Source organism: Dendropsophus ebraccatus, chromosome 8, assembly GCF_027789765.1.
Source record: "Dendropsophus ebraccatus isolate aDenEbr1 chromosome 8, aDenEbr1.pat, whole genome shotgun sequence".
Lineage (NCBI taxonomy): Eukaryota > Metazoa > Chordata > Amphibia > Anura > Hylidae > Dendropsophus > Dendropsophus ebraccatus.
The window spans coordinates 92,194,429-92,209,819 of NC_091461.1; the positions used below are offsets into that span (position 1 = coordinate 92,194,429).

Consider the following 15,391-nt stretch of genomic DNA (forward strand, 5'->3'; position numbering starts at 1 on the left):
CAATGGGACAGGCAGAAATTCAAGTGGGAGCCCGCACAGAATCTGCTGGAGGTATCCGCGCGGATTACGTAGTGTTCACATACCCGTACAAAGTAAACAGAGCAAACTGCTTCTGTCCCGTACAATACTTATGGTGAGTGCTGAAATCCCTGATTGATTGACAGACAGGCTTCACCTTCCAGCTGTCGATCGTGCAGGGTCAGGGATGGAAGGGGGAACAAGGCAGTATTACAGCTTGTAGCACTTCAGGAGCTTTGGAAAATCTCTTTGTACTATGGAATAAAAGCATTTTCTATGTTCTGGAAGAACAGGCGGATATATGAAAGGTACCATGTGTCTTCTTTATCTAACAACTATCTAACAGTGTCAGCATTGTGGGACCTGAATTTCAGCTGATGGATTCACTTGAAACCTGAGGATCTTAGAGATATTGAGGACAATTGATCAAGACCGTATGCCAGTTTTCCTACATAGATAAGTTGTAATTCTTGCACAAGCCTCATTTTGCTCAAAAGTGTGACTTTTTTTGTGTTTTAGTGACTTTTACACATCCTCTGCCAAAGGCAGGTGGCTTTGGTATTAAAGGGACATGGTTTTTCTAGCTTAGTTTATTTTATGTGGCTTTTTAGAAAGTCACAAAATTTCTACAAACCACATGTAAAAAAAAAGTGCATTGCAAAAAAACGGACAAATTCATCATCCATCTTGAGAGGATGTGAGAAATTTTGTGGACTAGAAACTACCATAAGTGTAGCTTCACATGCACCGTATCACAGCGGATTGATGCTGCAGATTCACAGCAGATTTGATCTAAATAACGGAACGCAGCATTAAATCTGCACCATCAAATCTGCTGCGGATCCTGTATGTGTGAATGCACCCTTAGGTTATGTTCACACTATGTACCGTAGTGATCACAGACGATTACTACGGTACTTACGTAGTGCTGCCGCTGAGGGAATCCCGGCCGGAGTGTATACACATAGGGGTAGATTTATCAAAGGGTGTAAAATTTAGATTGGTGCAAACTGCCCACAGCAACCAATCACAGCTCAGCTTTCAGCTCTGGTGAAAGAAAACAGGACCTGTGATTGGTTGCTGTGGGCAGTTTGCACCAGTTTTGCAGTTTTACACCCTTAAATAAATCTTCCCCTATAGTGTATACACTCCGACTGGGATCCCTAGCGGCGCCGCAAGAAACTGACATGCCAGTTTTCTGCGGCCGCTATTCGATGAATAGTGGCCGCAGAAAACCCTGTCAGTGCACACTATGGAGCGTGCGGCTCCGGCGCCTGCATCCGAATACAGTGTCTTGCAAAGTGTGAACATGGCCTAATAGTAAAAGTAAAAAAAAAAAAAAGTGTGAGAAGTCAGAAATTCTCCCCATTGTCTTTATCCTAAATCAAAGGCCTGCACCTTTTGTGAGCTGATCTAGCTTGTGAAGATTCTCAGTTTGGTAGGCTGCAGCCACACATCTGCAGTTTTTGTTGAGAATTGTCACTAAAGTGGATTTTAAAGGAATGGGCAAAATAAATAAAGGCCTTAGGCTGGTTTGTGCAGACCATTTTTTTCATCCGTTTTATGCAAAAAAATTGATGAAAAACTAATGCATCCGTTTGTTTGCCTCCGTTTTGATCAGTTTTTCCATTGATTTCCATTATAAAAAAAAGGCATCTTTTTTAGCATACACAAAAATGTTGTTGCTGAAAGGCCGGCATCTTGATGAGCAGAGTGCTGATCCAACAAAGTGCTTCCCTTCTTTTAGATCAGCGATTTGCTCATCTCCAGTTATTTGTTTAAAAAACATCTTTTATTCTGGTGGCACAGTGTCTAAAGAGGCTCGGCCTAGTGCGTCCATGGCCTAGGCCTGCGGAACCTTTCTGGTCTTCCTCCTCACCCTCATCTCTAACAATACCCCTGGGCAGGATTCTCCTATTCGACCTAGAACAAAGCCGCTTTGGGTTGCAACAGCACATGCACAGAATTGAGTCTGTGCTGCAGGGGATACTCCTGCTCAAGGATGTCACTAGAGAGAAGGAAGACCTGGAGGAGCTGCTGCAAGCCTAGGTCATGGATGTTCTAGGCTCCACATCTTTGACACCACACTGCTGGAATAAAAGGACAAAGGGACCCCAGGACAGGACATGCATTGCAGATAAGTATGTAATGGAGCCGGGAATTTCAAACGGCTCCTCTTCAGCCAATCAGTGGTGAAGAGAAGCACTGATTGGCTGAGGAGGAGCCTTTTGAAATTCCCGGATCCCCTCTTCAGCCAATCAATGCACTGAAGAGGGGAGCCGGGGATTTTGAAGACTGCTACGCGGAGCAGGTAACGTATGCTCGCGGCCGGGACGGCGGGGGCCATCGGAGCGACGGCAGGTGATCAGAGTGGCAGGGGGGCGGAGTGGCGGGGGGGGGGTAATCGGAGCGTCAGCGATCAGAGCGGGGGCGGCGATCGGAGCGGCGGCGGGGCGGCGATCAGAGCAGCGGCGGGGGTGGGCGATGGGAGCGGCAGGGGGGTGCGATGGGAGCGGCGGCGATCAGTGCGGCGGCGATCGGAGTGGCGATCGAGCCGGCGCAGGGGGCTGCGGATGAGCGGGGGGCCGGGCTGCGAGCGGGGGGCGAGGCGGCGGGCAGCCGGACTTTCGCGCGACAACTGTTTACACGGAATGATTGACGAATTTTTTGCGAACGACGATTTGATAACATGTTGAAAGATCAAAATGAATGATTTCTCGTTCGTCGTTTGACCGTTCGCTGCGTTTACATACGTTTACGATAATCGTTGCGTGTAAACGCACCTTAAACTAACTTAATAAAACTTATTACCTAAGAGCATTACAAAATCTACATACGTCTTGCGCGCAGGTAATATTTCTACATAGATTATTTACTTTCAACTGGTACCTCTTCTAATGGAGGGTGCTGCAGGGCCGTATTTGAAACTAGGCACCCGCAGGGAACACTTTTTTTAATTATTATTTTTTTTTAAAACCCCCTCCGTAGGCACCGGCCCACGGGTGCCTAGTCCACGCCGGGGGTGTGTGTGTGTGTGTAACACGGAGCGGACGGGAGCAGGATGAGCTGGCAGGCTGGTTCCCCCCAGCCTCTCCCCTGCCCCCCAGCGTCTCCCCCTAACCCCCAGACTCTCCCCTGCCCCCCAGCATCTCCCCCTAACCCCCAGACTCTCCCCTGCCCCCCAGCCTCTCCCCTGCCCCCCCAGCATCTCCCCCTGCCCCCCGAGCCTCTCCCCTGGTCCCCAGCGTCTCTCCCCTGCCCCCCAGCCTCTCTCCTGACCCCCAGCCTCTTCTTCTGACCCCCAACCTCTTTCCCTGACCCCCAGCCTCTTCCCCTGACCCCCAGCGTCTCCCCTGCCCCCAGCCCCTCTCCCTGCCCCAGCTGCCTCCCTTCCCCAGTCACCCCCAGCTGCCTCCGTTCCCCAGTCACCCCCAGCTGCTCCTCCTGCCCCCTGTCACCCTCAGCTGCCCACACTGCAGACGAGTTGTGGTCGGAGAAGTCTTCATGATGCTGCGCCAGATGGAGAAGAAAGCAAAAAGTTAACGACGGCAATTCGAGAAGATGTCACCTGTGAGTCATTAGTAACTGCACTGTAATCACTTCTATAGTGTGCAGAGCCTGTGTACCATTGGGGTCTCAATGGGTCAGTGTATTGTTTGCGGTAGTGTACTGACACAGCCCTGCGGTCACTACAGTACACTAGCGCAAACTTTTAAACTAGAACCCAACTACAAGAGCTGCAGGCACTACAACTCCCAGCATATCCTGAGGATTCCAGGATTCCATTAAGCAACTAGGGGAAAAAACACAGACATGATAATTTTCTGTCATTTTTATTCCCTATGGAATTTTCTGGGGAAAAAACCCCACAAACTTTTCAGTGAAAAAATGTAAAACGCAGGCCCTGCTGCGGCTTGTCAGAACTGCCCAGCCCATGCCATAGCAATGTATATCCTGTGGGCACTGTATTGCAACTAATATCTGGCAGCAGCATTCTTGGATTTTGTTTTATAAAACACCTAGTCTAAGAGTCCCCTCCTACCATCACCCTGCCCAGTGGTGTCTAAACCTTTATGCCTAGGATACAAAGTTACAAACATGAAGTTACCCTAGACTTAACACACCCATTCTAGCATTGCATTAGAGGGGTATTCCACTCAAACATAACTTTTGATATGTCTCTGCCCATGGTGACCCTAACAATACATTCCACACATTCAGTCTCCCTCTCCCAAGTTCTCAGCTGCTGCTTTCTGCTGAAGACACAAAAAAACCTGTGTGTGAACATTTCCCTCCATCTCCCCCTCCTCCCCTTCTTTCCGAGACAACAGATGTAAACAAGTCCCTGGCTTGCTTTATCTGCAACATTGTAGCTTCTTTGTAATGCTGGGAGGGTTATTCTGAGGTTAAGTTTCAAATTCACTGTGATTATCCCTCTCGGTGTTACAAAGAAGCTACAATGTTGCAGATGAAGCCTGCCAAGGTCTTGTTGACATTAGCTGTCTCAGAAGAGAGGGGGTAGACAGAAAGAACAACTCACACAGAGATTTTTGCGTCTTCAGCAGAAAGCAGCAGCTGAGAACTGGGTAAGGAGACTAAATAAATAACAAGTATGATGTGAATTGTTAGTCTCACCATGGGCAGCAACTAGGGATGAGCGAACCAGATTCGTTACGAACTTCGCAAAAAGTTTGGTTCGTCACCAAAGCGAACTTTGAGAAAGTTCGTAACAAATCTGGATATTCGTACACATATCTCCTGATATTCGAATATTTGATCGAATATTCGATCCCATTAAAGTCTATGGGAACAAGTATTCGATTTAAAAAACACACATACTACTCTTTTTTTTAGATCGAGCAGTCTAGCACGTATCAGCAGCACAAAGCACTTGGTCAGCAGAGTGCTCGCACTACCCTTTGTAGATTTGCTACTACATATTTGAATGAAAACACCCAGTAACCTTGTTTGTTGTCAATGAATAAAAAACTGCCAATAGCCTTGTTTGCTTTTAATGAATGGAAACACCCAGTGTCCTTGTTTGCTGTCACTGAGTGGAAACACCCAGCGACCTTGTTTGCTGTCACTAAATGCAAACACCCAGTAACCTTGTTTGCTGTCACTGATTGAAAACACCCCGTAGCCTTGTTTACTGTCACTGAATGGAAACACCCAGTAACCTTGCTTGCTGTCACTGAATGGAAACACCCAGTAACCTTGTTTGCTGTCAATGAATGGAAACACCCAGTAGCCTTGTTTGCTGTCAATGAATGCAAACACCCAGTAACCTTGTTTGCTGTCACTGATTGAAAACACACCGTAGCCTTGTTTACTGTCACTGAATGGAAACACACAGTAACCTTGCTTGCTGTCACTGAATGGAAACACCCAGTAACCTTGTTTGCTGTCAATGAATGGAAACACCCAGTAGCCTTGTTTGCTGTCAATGAATGGAAACACCCAGTAACCTTGTTTGCTGTCAATGAATGGAAACACCCAGTACTCTTTTTTGCTGTCAATAAATGGAAACACCCAGTAACCTTGTTTGCTATCACTGAGTGGAACCACCCAGTGACCTTGTTTGCTGTCACTGAGTGGAAACACCCAGCAACCTTGTTTGCTGTCAATGAACGGAAACACCCAGTAACCTTGTTTGCTGTCAATGAATGAAACAGACAGTACTCTTGTTTGCTGTCAGTGAATGGAAACACCCAGCGACCTTGTTTGCTGTCACCGAGTGGAAACACCCAGCGACCTTGTTTGCTGTCACTGATTGAAAGCACCCAGTACTGTTTTCTCTTGTTTTCTGTCAATGAATGGAAACACCTAGTACTCTTGTTTACAGTCAATGAATGGAAACACCCAGTAGTCTTGTTTGCTGTCACTGAATGGAAATACACAGTAACCTTGCTTGCTGTCACCAATTTTGGGATGGTTTATATGCTACCTCTGTTTAAATGGTTCACTGTGTGATCACTGCCATGCTGTTGCTGTCCCATATGCATCCAGAGGTGTTGGCATCATTTCCTGAGGTTCCATTGGGCACTTGGTGACCTCCAATTCGTTGAATATTGATTTCCACGTCCCAAGGATTTTTCTCCCATAGACTATAATGGGATTCGATATTCGTTCGAATAGTCGAATATTTGGAGCTATTTGAATCTAATCCAATAGAATCGAATATTTCACTATTCACTCATCTCTAATAACCAGGTAATTCACCTATATAACATCGACTTGTGACTTTATTACCGGCGATTTTGGGGTGTCAGATGCTTCCCCTGCTGTCCCAGTTGCATTCCAGTGGTGTTGGCATCATTTCCTGAGGTGTCATTGTGGACTTGGTGACCTCCAAGTGGTCGATTAGATGTTTTTCAATAATCGAATACTTGTTCCCATAGACTTTAATGGGATCGAATATTCGATCGGAAATTCGAATATCAGGAGATGTGCGTACGAATATCGAATATTCAAATATTTCACTATTCGCTCATCACTATTAGCAAGGTTTGTTTTAGGTTCGGTTTGTACGACTCCAAACTTCACGAAAGTTCGCCGGATCGAACCGAACTTTTCAAAAGTTCGCTCATCCCTAGCAGCAACATATCAAAAGTTATGTTTGAGTGGAATACAAAGGAAACACAAAAGGTCCATGTTTGCCTATATTATTTGCACTGACATTGACATTTTTTTTTACCAACAACTATTGTATGCCTTTGGCATTACTCATTATGTTTTTATTGACTTTTTGCACAGTTTTGCGGGAAATTCGAACTGTACAGAACACATCTATGGGGGTTACAAATGTCTGAAGAAATAGATGCTGGAGAGACCATTGCTTTAATTTGTAAGGCTTGACTACTATCATCTAGCTTAACATGTAGGGGTCATGCTGACAGGTAACTAGGATAAGAGGATTGGTTAAGAAAAGACTCCTTTATGAATACTGATAAGGAGTAATTCTGACACATGTATTCAGAGTCAGTCAATGTTCTAAGGCTCCCTGACTGAGCGAGATTTGTCTTAAAGGGACATCTCTTTGTTCAAGAGATGTGAGAGCATTTTTGCATATCCTTTCTTCCCAGAATTCTTAGTGGACCAGCAATGGTCTGTAAGTCTCCACACGTCTTTATGACGGGTTCTCCTTAAGGAGAGTCATTACCCCTTTGACCCATATATATATTAAGGAAAACCATAAAAGAATACAACCCACCAAAATATAAAGCATTTTTATTATTATATCATTTTAATATGATTTGTACAAAATCAGCATTTGGTAGAGGGTTATTTCCAGTATGAATTTTATAATGATTCATAAGATGTGATTTCTGGGTAAAACATTTCCCACACTCTGAACATGCAAATGGCTTTTCCCCTGTGTGAATCCTTAAATGTTTATTAAGTTGTGATCTCTCTGTGAAACATTTCCCACAATGTGAGCATGAAAATGGCTTTTCATCTCTGTGAATCCTTTCATGTTTATTAAGGTTAGATTTCTTTTTGAAACATTTCCCACATTCAGAACATGGAAATGGCTTCTCTCCAGTATGTGTTCTCTCATGGGTAATAAGGCCTGACTTATTGTTAAAACATTTTCCACACTCTGAACATGAAAACGGCTTCTCTCCAGTGTGAGTTCTTTGATGCTGAACAAGAATTGACTTTTGGGTAAAACTCTTGCCACAGATAAAACATAAAAATGGCTTCTCTCCTGTGTGAGTTCTCTGATGTTTAACAAGAACTGATTTTTGGGTAAAACATTTTCCACATTCTAAACATGAATGCGGTTTCTCCCCAGTGTGAATTCTCTGGTGTTCAAGAAGAGCAGATTTTTGGGTAAAGCATTTCCCACATTCCAGACACGAGAATGGCTTCTCCCCTGTGTGAATTCTCTGGTGTGTAACGAGATCTGATTTCTGGATGAAACATTTCCCACAATCCAAACATGAGAAAGGCCTCTCGTCACTGTGAATCCTCTTGTGCATGGCTAGATTAGAATTCTTTTTAAAATATTTCCCGCATTCAGAACATGAGAATATTTTACCATCTTTGTGGTTTGCACTTTGCTTTAAAATCTCAGATAACCCAGGAGAATCCTCATGATCATATTGAGTAGATGACAGACCTTTGCTGTAAAGGACTGTGGACATATTGGGGGTGGTGAAATGTTCTCCATAAGTCTCTTGTGTAATATGGTTTACTTCCACTTTACATTCTGTGTGAGTCTCCCAAATGCTGGTGTAGTCATCTGCTAGGAAAAAAAAATATATTATTTTACTACTGTACACTTTTATTTTAACAAGTTGGCCTGTTGGCTGTCAATGTCAACATTATTTCTTTTCTAACCTCTCAATAGCTTTCTTATACTTATTCTTATAGAGCAGGGGTGGGGAACCTCCGGCCCGCGGGCCGCATCCGGCCCCTGAGACCTCCCGATGCGGCCCGCGGCTCGCAGCTCCCCTGTGATGCGCGCCGCTCTGGAGGAGGAAGGAGCCGGCATACACAGCATCCTCCGGTGTCTGTGACAGCTGCCGGACACAGGAGGATGCTGTCTGTGCCGGCTTCTTCCCCAGCAGAGCGGCGCGTGTCTTCAGTCTCCTGCGGGCCGCGCGCGATGACGTCATTTCATGCAGGAGAAGACCGGCACAGAGGACCTGGGACAGAAGAGGACATGGGCAGCGTGGGAGCGGAGGTAAGGTGAGTGGGATGTTTATTTTTTTTATTTGGGGGTTAACTAGGCCACCAGGGACATGCCTGATGGGGGTTAACTAGGCCACCAGGGACATGCCTGATGGGGGTTAACTAGGCCACCAGGGACATGCCTGATGGGGGTTAACTAGGCCACCTGGGACATGCCTGATGGGGGTTAACTAGGCCACCAGGGACATGCCTGATGGGGGTTAACTAGGCCACCAGGGACATGCCTGATGGGGGTTAACTAGGCCACCAGGGACATGCCTGATGGGGGTTAACTAGGCCACCAGGGACATGCCTGATGGGGGTTAACTAGGCCACCTGGGACATGACTGATGGGGGTTAACTAGGCCACCTGGGACATGACTGATGGGGGTTAACTAGGCTACCAGGGACATGACTGATGGGGGTTAACTAGACTACCAGGGACATGACTGATGGGGGTTAACTAGACTACCAGAGGAATCACTGGGGGGGTTAACTAGGCTACCAGGGACATGACTTGGGGGTTAACTAGACTACAAGGGGCATCACTGGGGGGGTTAACTACAACAGCAGGGGCATCACTGGGGGTTAACTACAATAGCAGGGGCACTAGGGGAACAATACTTTGCCTTGCCCCGGGTGCTGCAAACCCACGCTACTAACTGCCGCACATGGTATGCGGCCCTCGAATGATTTTATTAATGCCCGACCGGCCCTCGACATGGAAAAGGTTCCCCACCCCTGTTATAGAGCATTACAGCTGGCCAGAATATCACAGGTATGATATTAGCTACATAAGATAGGTAACATAGAATATCACAGGTATGATCTTAGCTACATAAAGCCTCCATTTCTATATCAGATTTCTCCACCAAATCTACTGACCAAAGTAAGAAGCCAAATTAAGTTCATCTAACCTCTTCCCACTCTATGACATTTACTCCTGCACATCTGCACACATCCAGCTCTAAAGCTATCTAGGGACCTGCTCCAATGAGATTGGACCATATTGGGCCTTTGGTAACAAACTACTCAATTTATAGCTTCTTATTTTGTACATTTCCCTTTTAGAACCTGGAGGGTTTAGTTATATCAAACCCAATTTAGAGCATTATGTATGGAAGATAAAAAAAAAACTTTTTTATGCCTAAAAATGTATATTTTTGATAGATCTCCCCCTTGATTGCACAGGAGCTGAGCTGCAGTTATGTGACACCTGATTCTGCCTCCACTGTGTAGTGGGAACAGTAAACAGCTGATCTGCAGGGGTTACTGGTATTGGCACCTCTCCAAATACTGATTGATGGCTTATCCTATGGATAGACCATCAATCATATTATGTCATGTTATCCCAATCATAATGAATAATGGTTATAACTCACCTGGGCAAATATCTGAAGGAACTTCGTCCTCCTTACACAATGGATGCCCATACTCGTCTCCTACGATAATGTCAACTTTAATATCAGTCAGATCTTTAGCCTGATTCAAAGTGTGAAACAAATAACATTCACCAGACAGTAAAAAACTAATAAAATACCACAACAACAAAATACTGTATGACATGCTAGCAGAACTTAAAGGTGAAGTCCGTCCAGACCCTTTTTTTTTAGTGCTGGGGAGGATAAAAGAAATAACATGCTCTTACCTCCCCCGCTCCAGCGCTGGTGGCCGTATCCTGCTGCTCCAGTCCCCAGTTGTTCTGAGTGGGGACCCCGGGTCGCCAAGTCTGAGCTCCGCTCAGCCAGTGAGCAACTGTAGTGGGGTGTCATCTCTGCTGACTGGCTGAGTGGACCTCAGCCATCACGACCCTGGTCCCCGCCCAGCCAAGGAAGTGGCTGGGGACCGAAGTGGCTGCATGCGGCCACCAGTGCTGGAGCGGGGGAGGTAAGAGCATGTTATTTCTTTTATCCTTCCCCTCACTTGCAAATACTAAAAATATGGGTCTGGACAGACTTCTCCTATAAGTAGATGTACATTTTACCCATCTTCTTATCTATGAATTATATTAAATGAGACTGAGCCAGCACAGCTACAGATCATCTACCTGATTCTCCCACAGGTTATTATTTTCTTCTTCTGAAGACTCTTCAGAATAAGGGGGATTGGGACATTCTTCAGATGTGTTATTCTTAAAGGATAAATCTGTCAGAAAAGCACATACATGGTGACTAAATACACTATATACATGCTTAAATTGGTATTGACACTAGAGATATTCATAGCCTATTCACTGGATATGCCTTAACAGGGTTATCCAAGATTAGTAAAACATGACAGCTTTCTTCTGCAAACAGCGCCATGCAGTCAGTAGTATTGTAGATCAGTTAGTGAATAGAACGAGTAATGATTATTACTCACCTGGGATAATATCTATAGGAAATTCTTCCTCCTTACAAGGCTGGTCACCCAATGCATACCTTGCGTCTGTCATTACTTCATTTTTACTATATGTCAGATTTTTGCCCTAATGAAAATGGTAAAACAAGAAATGCACAATTTAGTAGACATATGAACCAAATTGTATTGTAGATTAGTAAGTAATGTCAGCTCCATGCCAGGAATACTAAGACTTTGCTGCCTATCTCATCCCTCTGCATTTACAAACAGCTTTCCTCTATTTTATGGCCTATGAGTCCTGTAAAGTCCTTAGCCCAATAAAAAGCCCTAAAGTCTTGACCATTAGGTGTCTCACTTCTCTGTCATCTGTTGTCCACCTCTTGTTGTTAGGCTCAGTCCTTCTCTGGTAACAGACAGACCAAGATGGAATACCAACCCCCGCAATCTAATACTCATCCCCTTTATCGTGGATAGGGGACAAGTAGGGTTAAATTGAAAAAATCTTTTAATGAAAATATAAGATTTGATGAGATCATGGCTCTCTTTACCTGATGCTTGTGTTTGTCAATCACAATGTCCTTGTAGAGATCCTTGTGTCTTTCCAAATACTCCCACTCCTCCATGGAGAAATAGACAGTGAAATCCTGGCATCTTATAGGAACCTGACAGACATAATAATACAGTCATCATCCAACTAGGTCTTATTATATAATTTCCCAGTATTCCCAGCAGCGCTCACCTCTCCAGTCAGCAGTTCTATGATCTTGTTGGTGATTTCTAGGATCTTCCGCTCATGGATTTCCTCCTGTATCAGTGACTGGGTTGGCGGCATTGTAGTGGGGCTAAAGTTCTCGCTGCAACATCCTGTTCCATTATGTTGGCTCCTGGGTGTCACATATTTATTGGATGTTTTTTTTACAACTGTGTAATCCTGTGTATGGAGAAACATATTGTCACCACGGTATACATACCAAGAATCCATCAACCTCCTTAATGTTTTACTAAGAGAGAAAACAGTGATTTTGTGACAATCAGAATCTGTTTTGTTTTTCTGGAGATTTTTTTTTTTAACATTTCTTTAATAAAATTATATAACTTTGTAATATTAATTTAATTAAGAAAATGGAAGCTTTTTGCCAAGTTCCTTTGTAATGAGAACCTGTATAGTCGGTCTCCGCTCTGCAATATGATCAGTATCAGAAACACTGCCTATGTCTATGAGATTTATGGAAGTATAATGCACTGGTAGTGATTATGGTATAGTGTAGACAATTTGCACTTTATATATTATTTACAGAAGGGAGAAGTCAGGTAGTGCTTATTAACTACTTCTTTCCATTTAGATAGGATCGGAGGGCAGGGCTCCATCCAACGGAGGGCGATGGTTTTTCTGGCGAGAAATAACACCTCTCTTAGGAAAATACGCTCATGATGGGTCCATTGTTCTCCTGAAAGCAAACTAAATAGACATACTAGGGGTTCCAAAGGGACAACTCTAGAGACAATCTCCTTCAGAAGGGTCACAACCTCTTTCCAGAACGAGGCAACATATGGGCATTGTCAGATCAAGTGCCAGAAATCTGCTCTAGATGTATGACATCTATGGCACTCATCATTAGAAAGTCACCCCATTCTAAAGAGCCTCACTGGGATGATATAACTATAATGGATAATATAGAGTTGGGTCATTTTGTGGGTAGCAGCAGGGGAGACTAAGGTGTGGGAGCTAAGGATATCACGCCAGTCTTCGGGCAGGTTCAGACTACGGAATTCTCACGGATAAATTCCGCGGGATTCCGTGGCCTGTACATGCTCACAGCCGCGCGCCTTTACGCCGGATCCATAGACACCATTCTATGGGCCGGCTGATTCCGCATTCTTTCGAAAAAATGGTCACGTCAATTCTTTTGGCGGAATGCGGAATCAGCCGGCCCATAGAATTGTGTCTATGGAGCCGGCGGAGAATTCCGTAGTCTGAACCCACCCCTCCTCTGAAATGTCCCCCGTCCGGGGACAGCAAGTGGAAGTGTACTCATAATTTTAAACTTGTCCTTAACATAGGGGACTAAGGGGAGAACATTAACTTTTCGGTCTTGGAAGGAGTCTGTTACTATTTGGATCCCTAGGTATTTTAATTGGGTGACTACCAGGAGACTAAAAATGTGGTGGGCCAGGGACGGGACCCTATTGACATAAAAACAGATTTGTCCCAATTGATTCTCAAACCAGAGAATGTGCCAAACCGATTCATCTGAAAAATTAAATGTGGGAGGGTCGTGTTGGGGTAAAACATGAAAAGGATCAAATCCTCGGCATATAAACCAATTTTGTCCTCCCTGTGGCAACTGCTTGTGGGTCCTGCTGGATGAGAAGCCATCCCTGGCGCATCTCCCTGCCAAGCGGAAAGAAAGAAGAGCAAATTCCATTCACCAGAACTTGGGCCCTAGGGGCCTTATATATATAATATCCACCCATTTTATAAAAATACTTACATTTTTAATAACATTTTAAATTTACTTAGAGGAGTGAAAAAAAAATCTCACAAATGTTGTACCCCTTTAATTATTAACACAGAGCAATGGCAAATGGCATAATTTCTACAATCCCTCACCTCTCCAGTCACCAGGTAGATGATTTCTAGGGTAAGTTTTAATATCCGTTCAGCCATAGTGTTCTTGTCCTTGTCCATGGGCAGAGGGTCAGTCAGGAGAAGAACCATTGTCTTGTAGAGAATCCTAAGTGAAACAGTGAATGTAAAACATATTATTTATGGTAAGTTTACACAGAAAGATGTATCTGACAGATTTTTTAAGCCAAAGCCAGGAATAGATTTGAAAAGAGGATGAATCCCAGTTTTTACTTTATGATGAGTTCTCTGTTTATAGTCTGTTCCTGGCTTTGGCTTTAAAGATCTGTCTTTGAACCATTAGAACGACTCATTGTTGTATGATGCTTATTAGGAATCATGAGGCTTTTCCAAGCATGAATCACTCTAGTACCTGCAGCTATCCACAATATAGTATATAGGAATGTATGCATCCTTATAACACCCAACAATAAACGGAATGGGTTATATAGGCTTAGAAAAACGAGATCACTTTCTTCCAAAAACAGCACCAGCCTTGTCCTCAGTCTAGGTGTGGTTTTCAAACTCAGTTCTATAATTGTAATACCACACGCACACACACAATACTTTGTGCCATTTTAGCAAGAAAGTAGCTGTCTTTTTAAATTCTGGATAACTCCTTTTATCACATTAGACAGCGCACATTAAAGCTCATTCACCTTCTTTGATATTGGTGTCGGTCTCATAGTCATTTAGATCATACTTAGCCTGGTCCAGGTATGGCTGGGTTCACGCTACGTTTTTTTAATCCGTTTAACGTATACGTATTTTTTTTTTTAAAGAAAAACATACTTTAACACATCTGTTAACGGATACACTATACAAAAACGGACGATAACGTATGGCATATAGTTGCATACGTTTTTTGGATAGATTATTTATTTTTTTAAGGTACATGTTAAACGGATTAAAAAAAACATAGTGTGAACCCAGCCTTACCAAACAACAACACAGGGCTGGTGTCCAGTGAGAGATATCCAGTGCCAAAGTGGAATGGATACTGCTACATCTATATTCAGGGTCTGTATATATATATATATATATATATATATATATATATATATATATACACACACAACAAAACACAATGTGACGCACTTATACTATACACACACCTACTACATACAGACACACACATCAATAGAAATACATAGAATATCCTCATATAGACCATATATTTATGATAAAACATCCACTTATCTGTACCTTCCGGATTCTACAGGCTGAAGGACCTTTGATGATGTCACAGTCATGTGATCAGTCACATGACTGTGAGAGTGGAAGATAATAAAGGACAGGGACTAGTCAGCTATACTGTGACCACTAGTGTTGGTGTTTGGTACAGACAGATAGATAGATACGGTGCGTCTGCATTTACAATGGCCTCAGTTTACGATATTTCAGCACAATGGTATTTCTCCACATAAAATTACCCTGAAAACATTTCAGGCAGCACAAGCCCTTTAACTGCTTCCACACCTGCTTGTTTTCCTGACCAGTCACATTTTTAATTTTTGTCCACGCAGAGTTGACAGCTATAGTTTTTTCTTGTTCAGGTTTTTTTTTATGTCATGATATATTTGGCTTTATTTTTATTTAAATTTTTTTTTTTTCAATTGGGGAAAATGTGAACAAGAAAAAAATGGAAGTGTATCTATATTTCTAGGCCTTTTGTTTTCCTATTTAGTTAGGTATTTATTGTTTTTACATATTGTGCACCCTCCCTGA

The 15,391-nt window shown here is 43.6% G+C and overlaps 1 protein-coding gene across 2 annotated transcripts; it reads right to left on the reverse strand.

Annotated features, from left to right (window-relative positions):
• Positions 1-7,256: 7,256 nt before the first annotated feature.
• On the reverse strand, positions 7,257-14,911 carry LOC138799586 (oocyte zinc finger protein XlCOF22-like). Of its 2 annotated transcripts, none has more exons than XM_069980987.1 (8): positions 14,870-14,911; positions 13,649-13,772; positions 11,777-11,968; positions 11,586-11,699; positions 11,059-11,164; positions 10,745-10,842; positions 10,080-10,179; positions 7,257-8,269 (listed from the first exon to the last, which is right to left on the reverse strand). In XM_069980987.1, exons 2-8 carry the CDS (start codon positions 13,754-13,756, stop codon positions 7,260-7,262), a joined length of 1,728 nt encoding a protein of 575 aa, XP_069837088.1. In that variant the 5' UTR covers positions 13,757-13,772; positions 14,870-14,911; the 3' UTR covers positions 7,257-7,259. The 2 variants fall into 2 exon arrangements, with proteins under 2 accessions (XP_069837088.1, XP_069837089.1); XM_069980988.1 differs by having other exon boundaries at positions 14,835-14,897.
• Positions 14,912-15,391: the final 480 nt, after the last annotated feature.

Excerpts from the sequence above, each read along its gene's own strand:
- LOC138799586 (XM_069980987.1), bottom strand. The coding sequence starts at position 13,756 with ATGGTTCTTCTCCTGACTGACCCTCTGCCCATGGACAAGGACAAGAAC. Across the intron at positions 11,969-13,648 it reads TCTACCTGGTGACTGGAGAG|GATTACACAGTTGTAAAAAA; the intron begins GTGAGGGATTGT and ends CTCCATACACAG. Across the intron at positions 11,700-11,776 it reads TAGAACTGCTGACTGGAGAG|GTTCCTATAAGATGCCAGGA; the intron begins GTGAGCGCTGCT and ends TATGTCTGTCAG.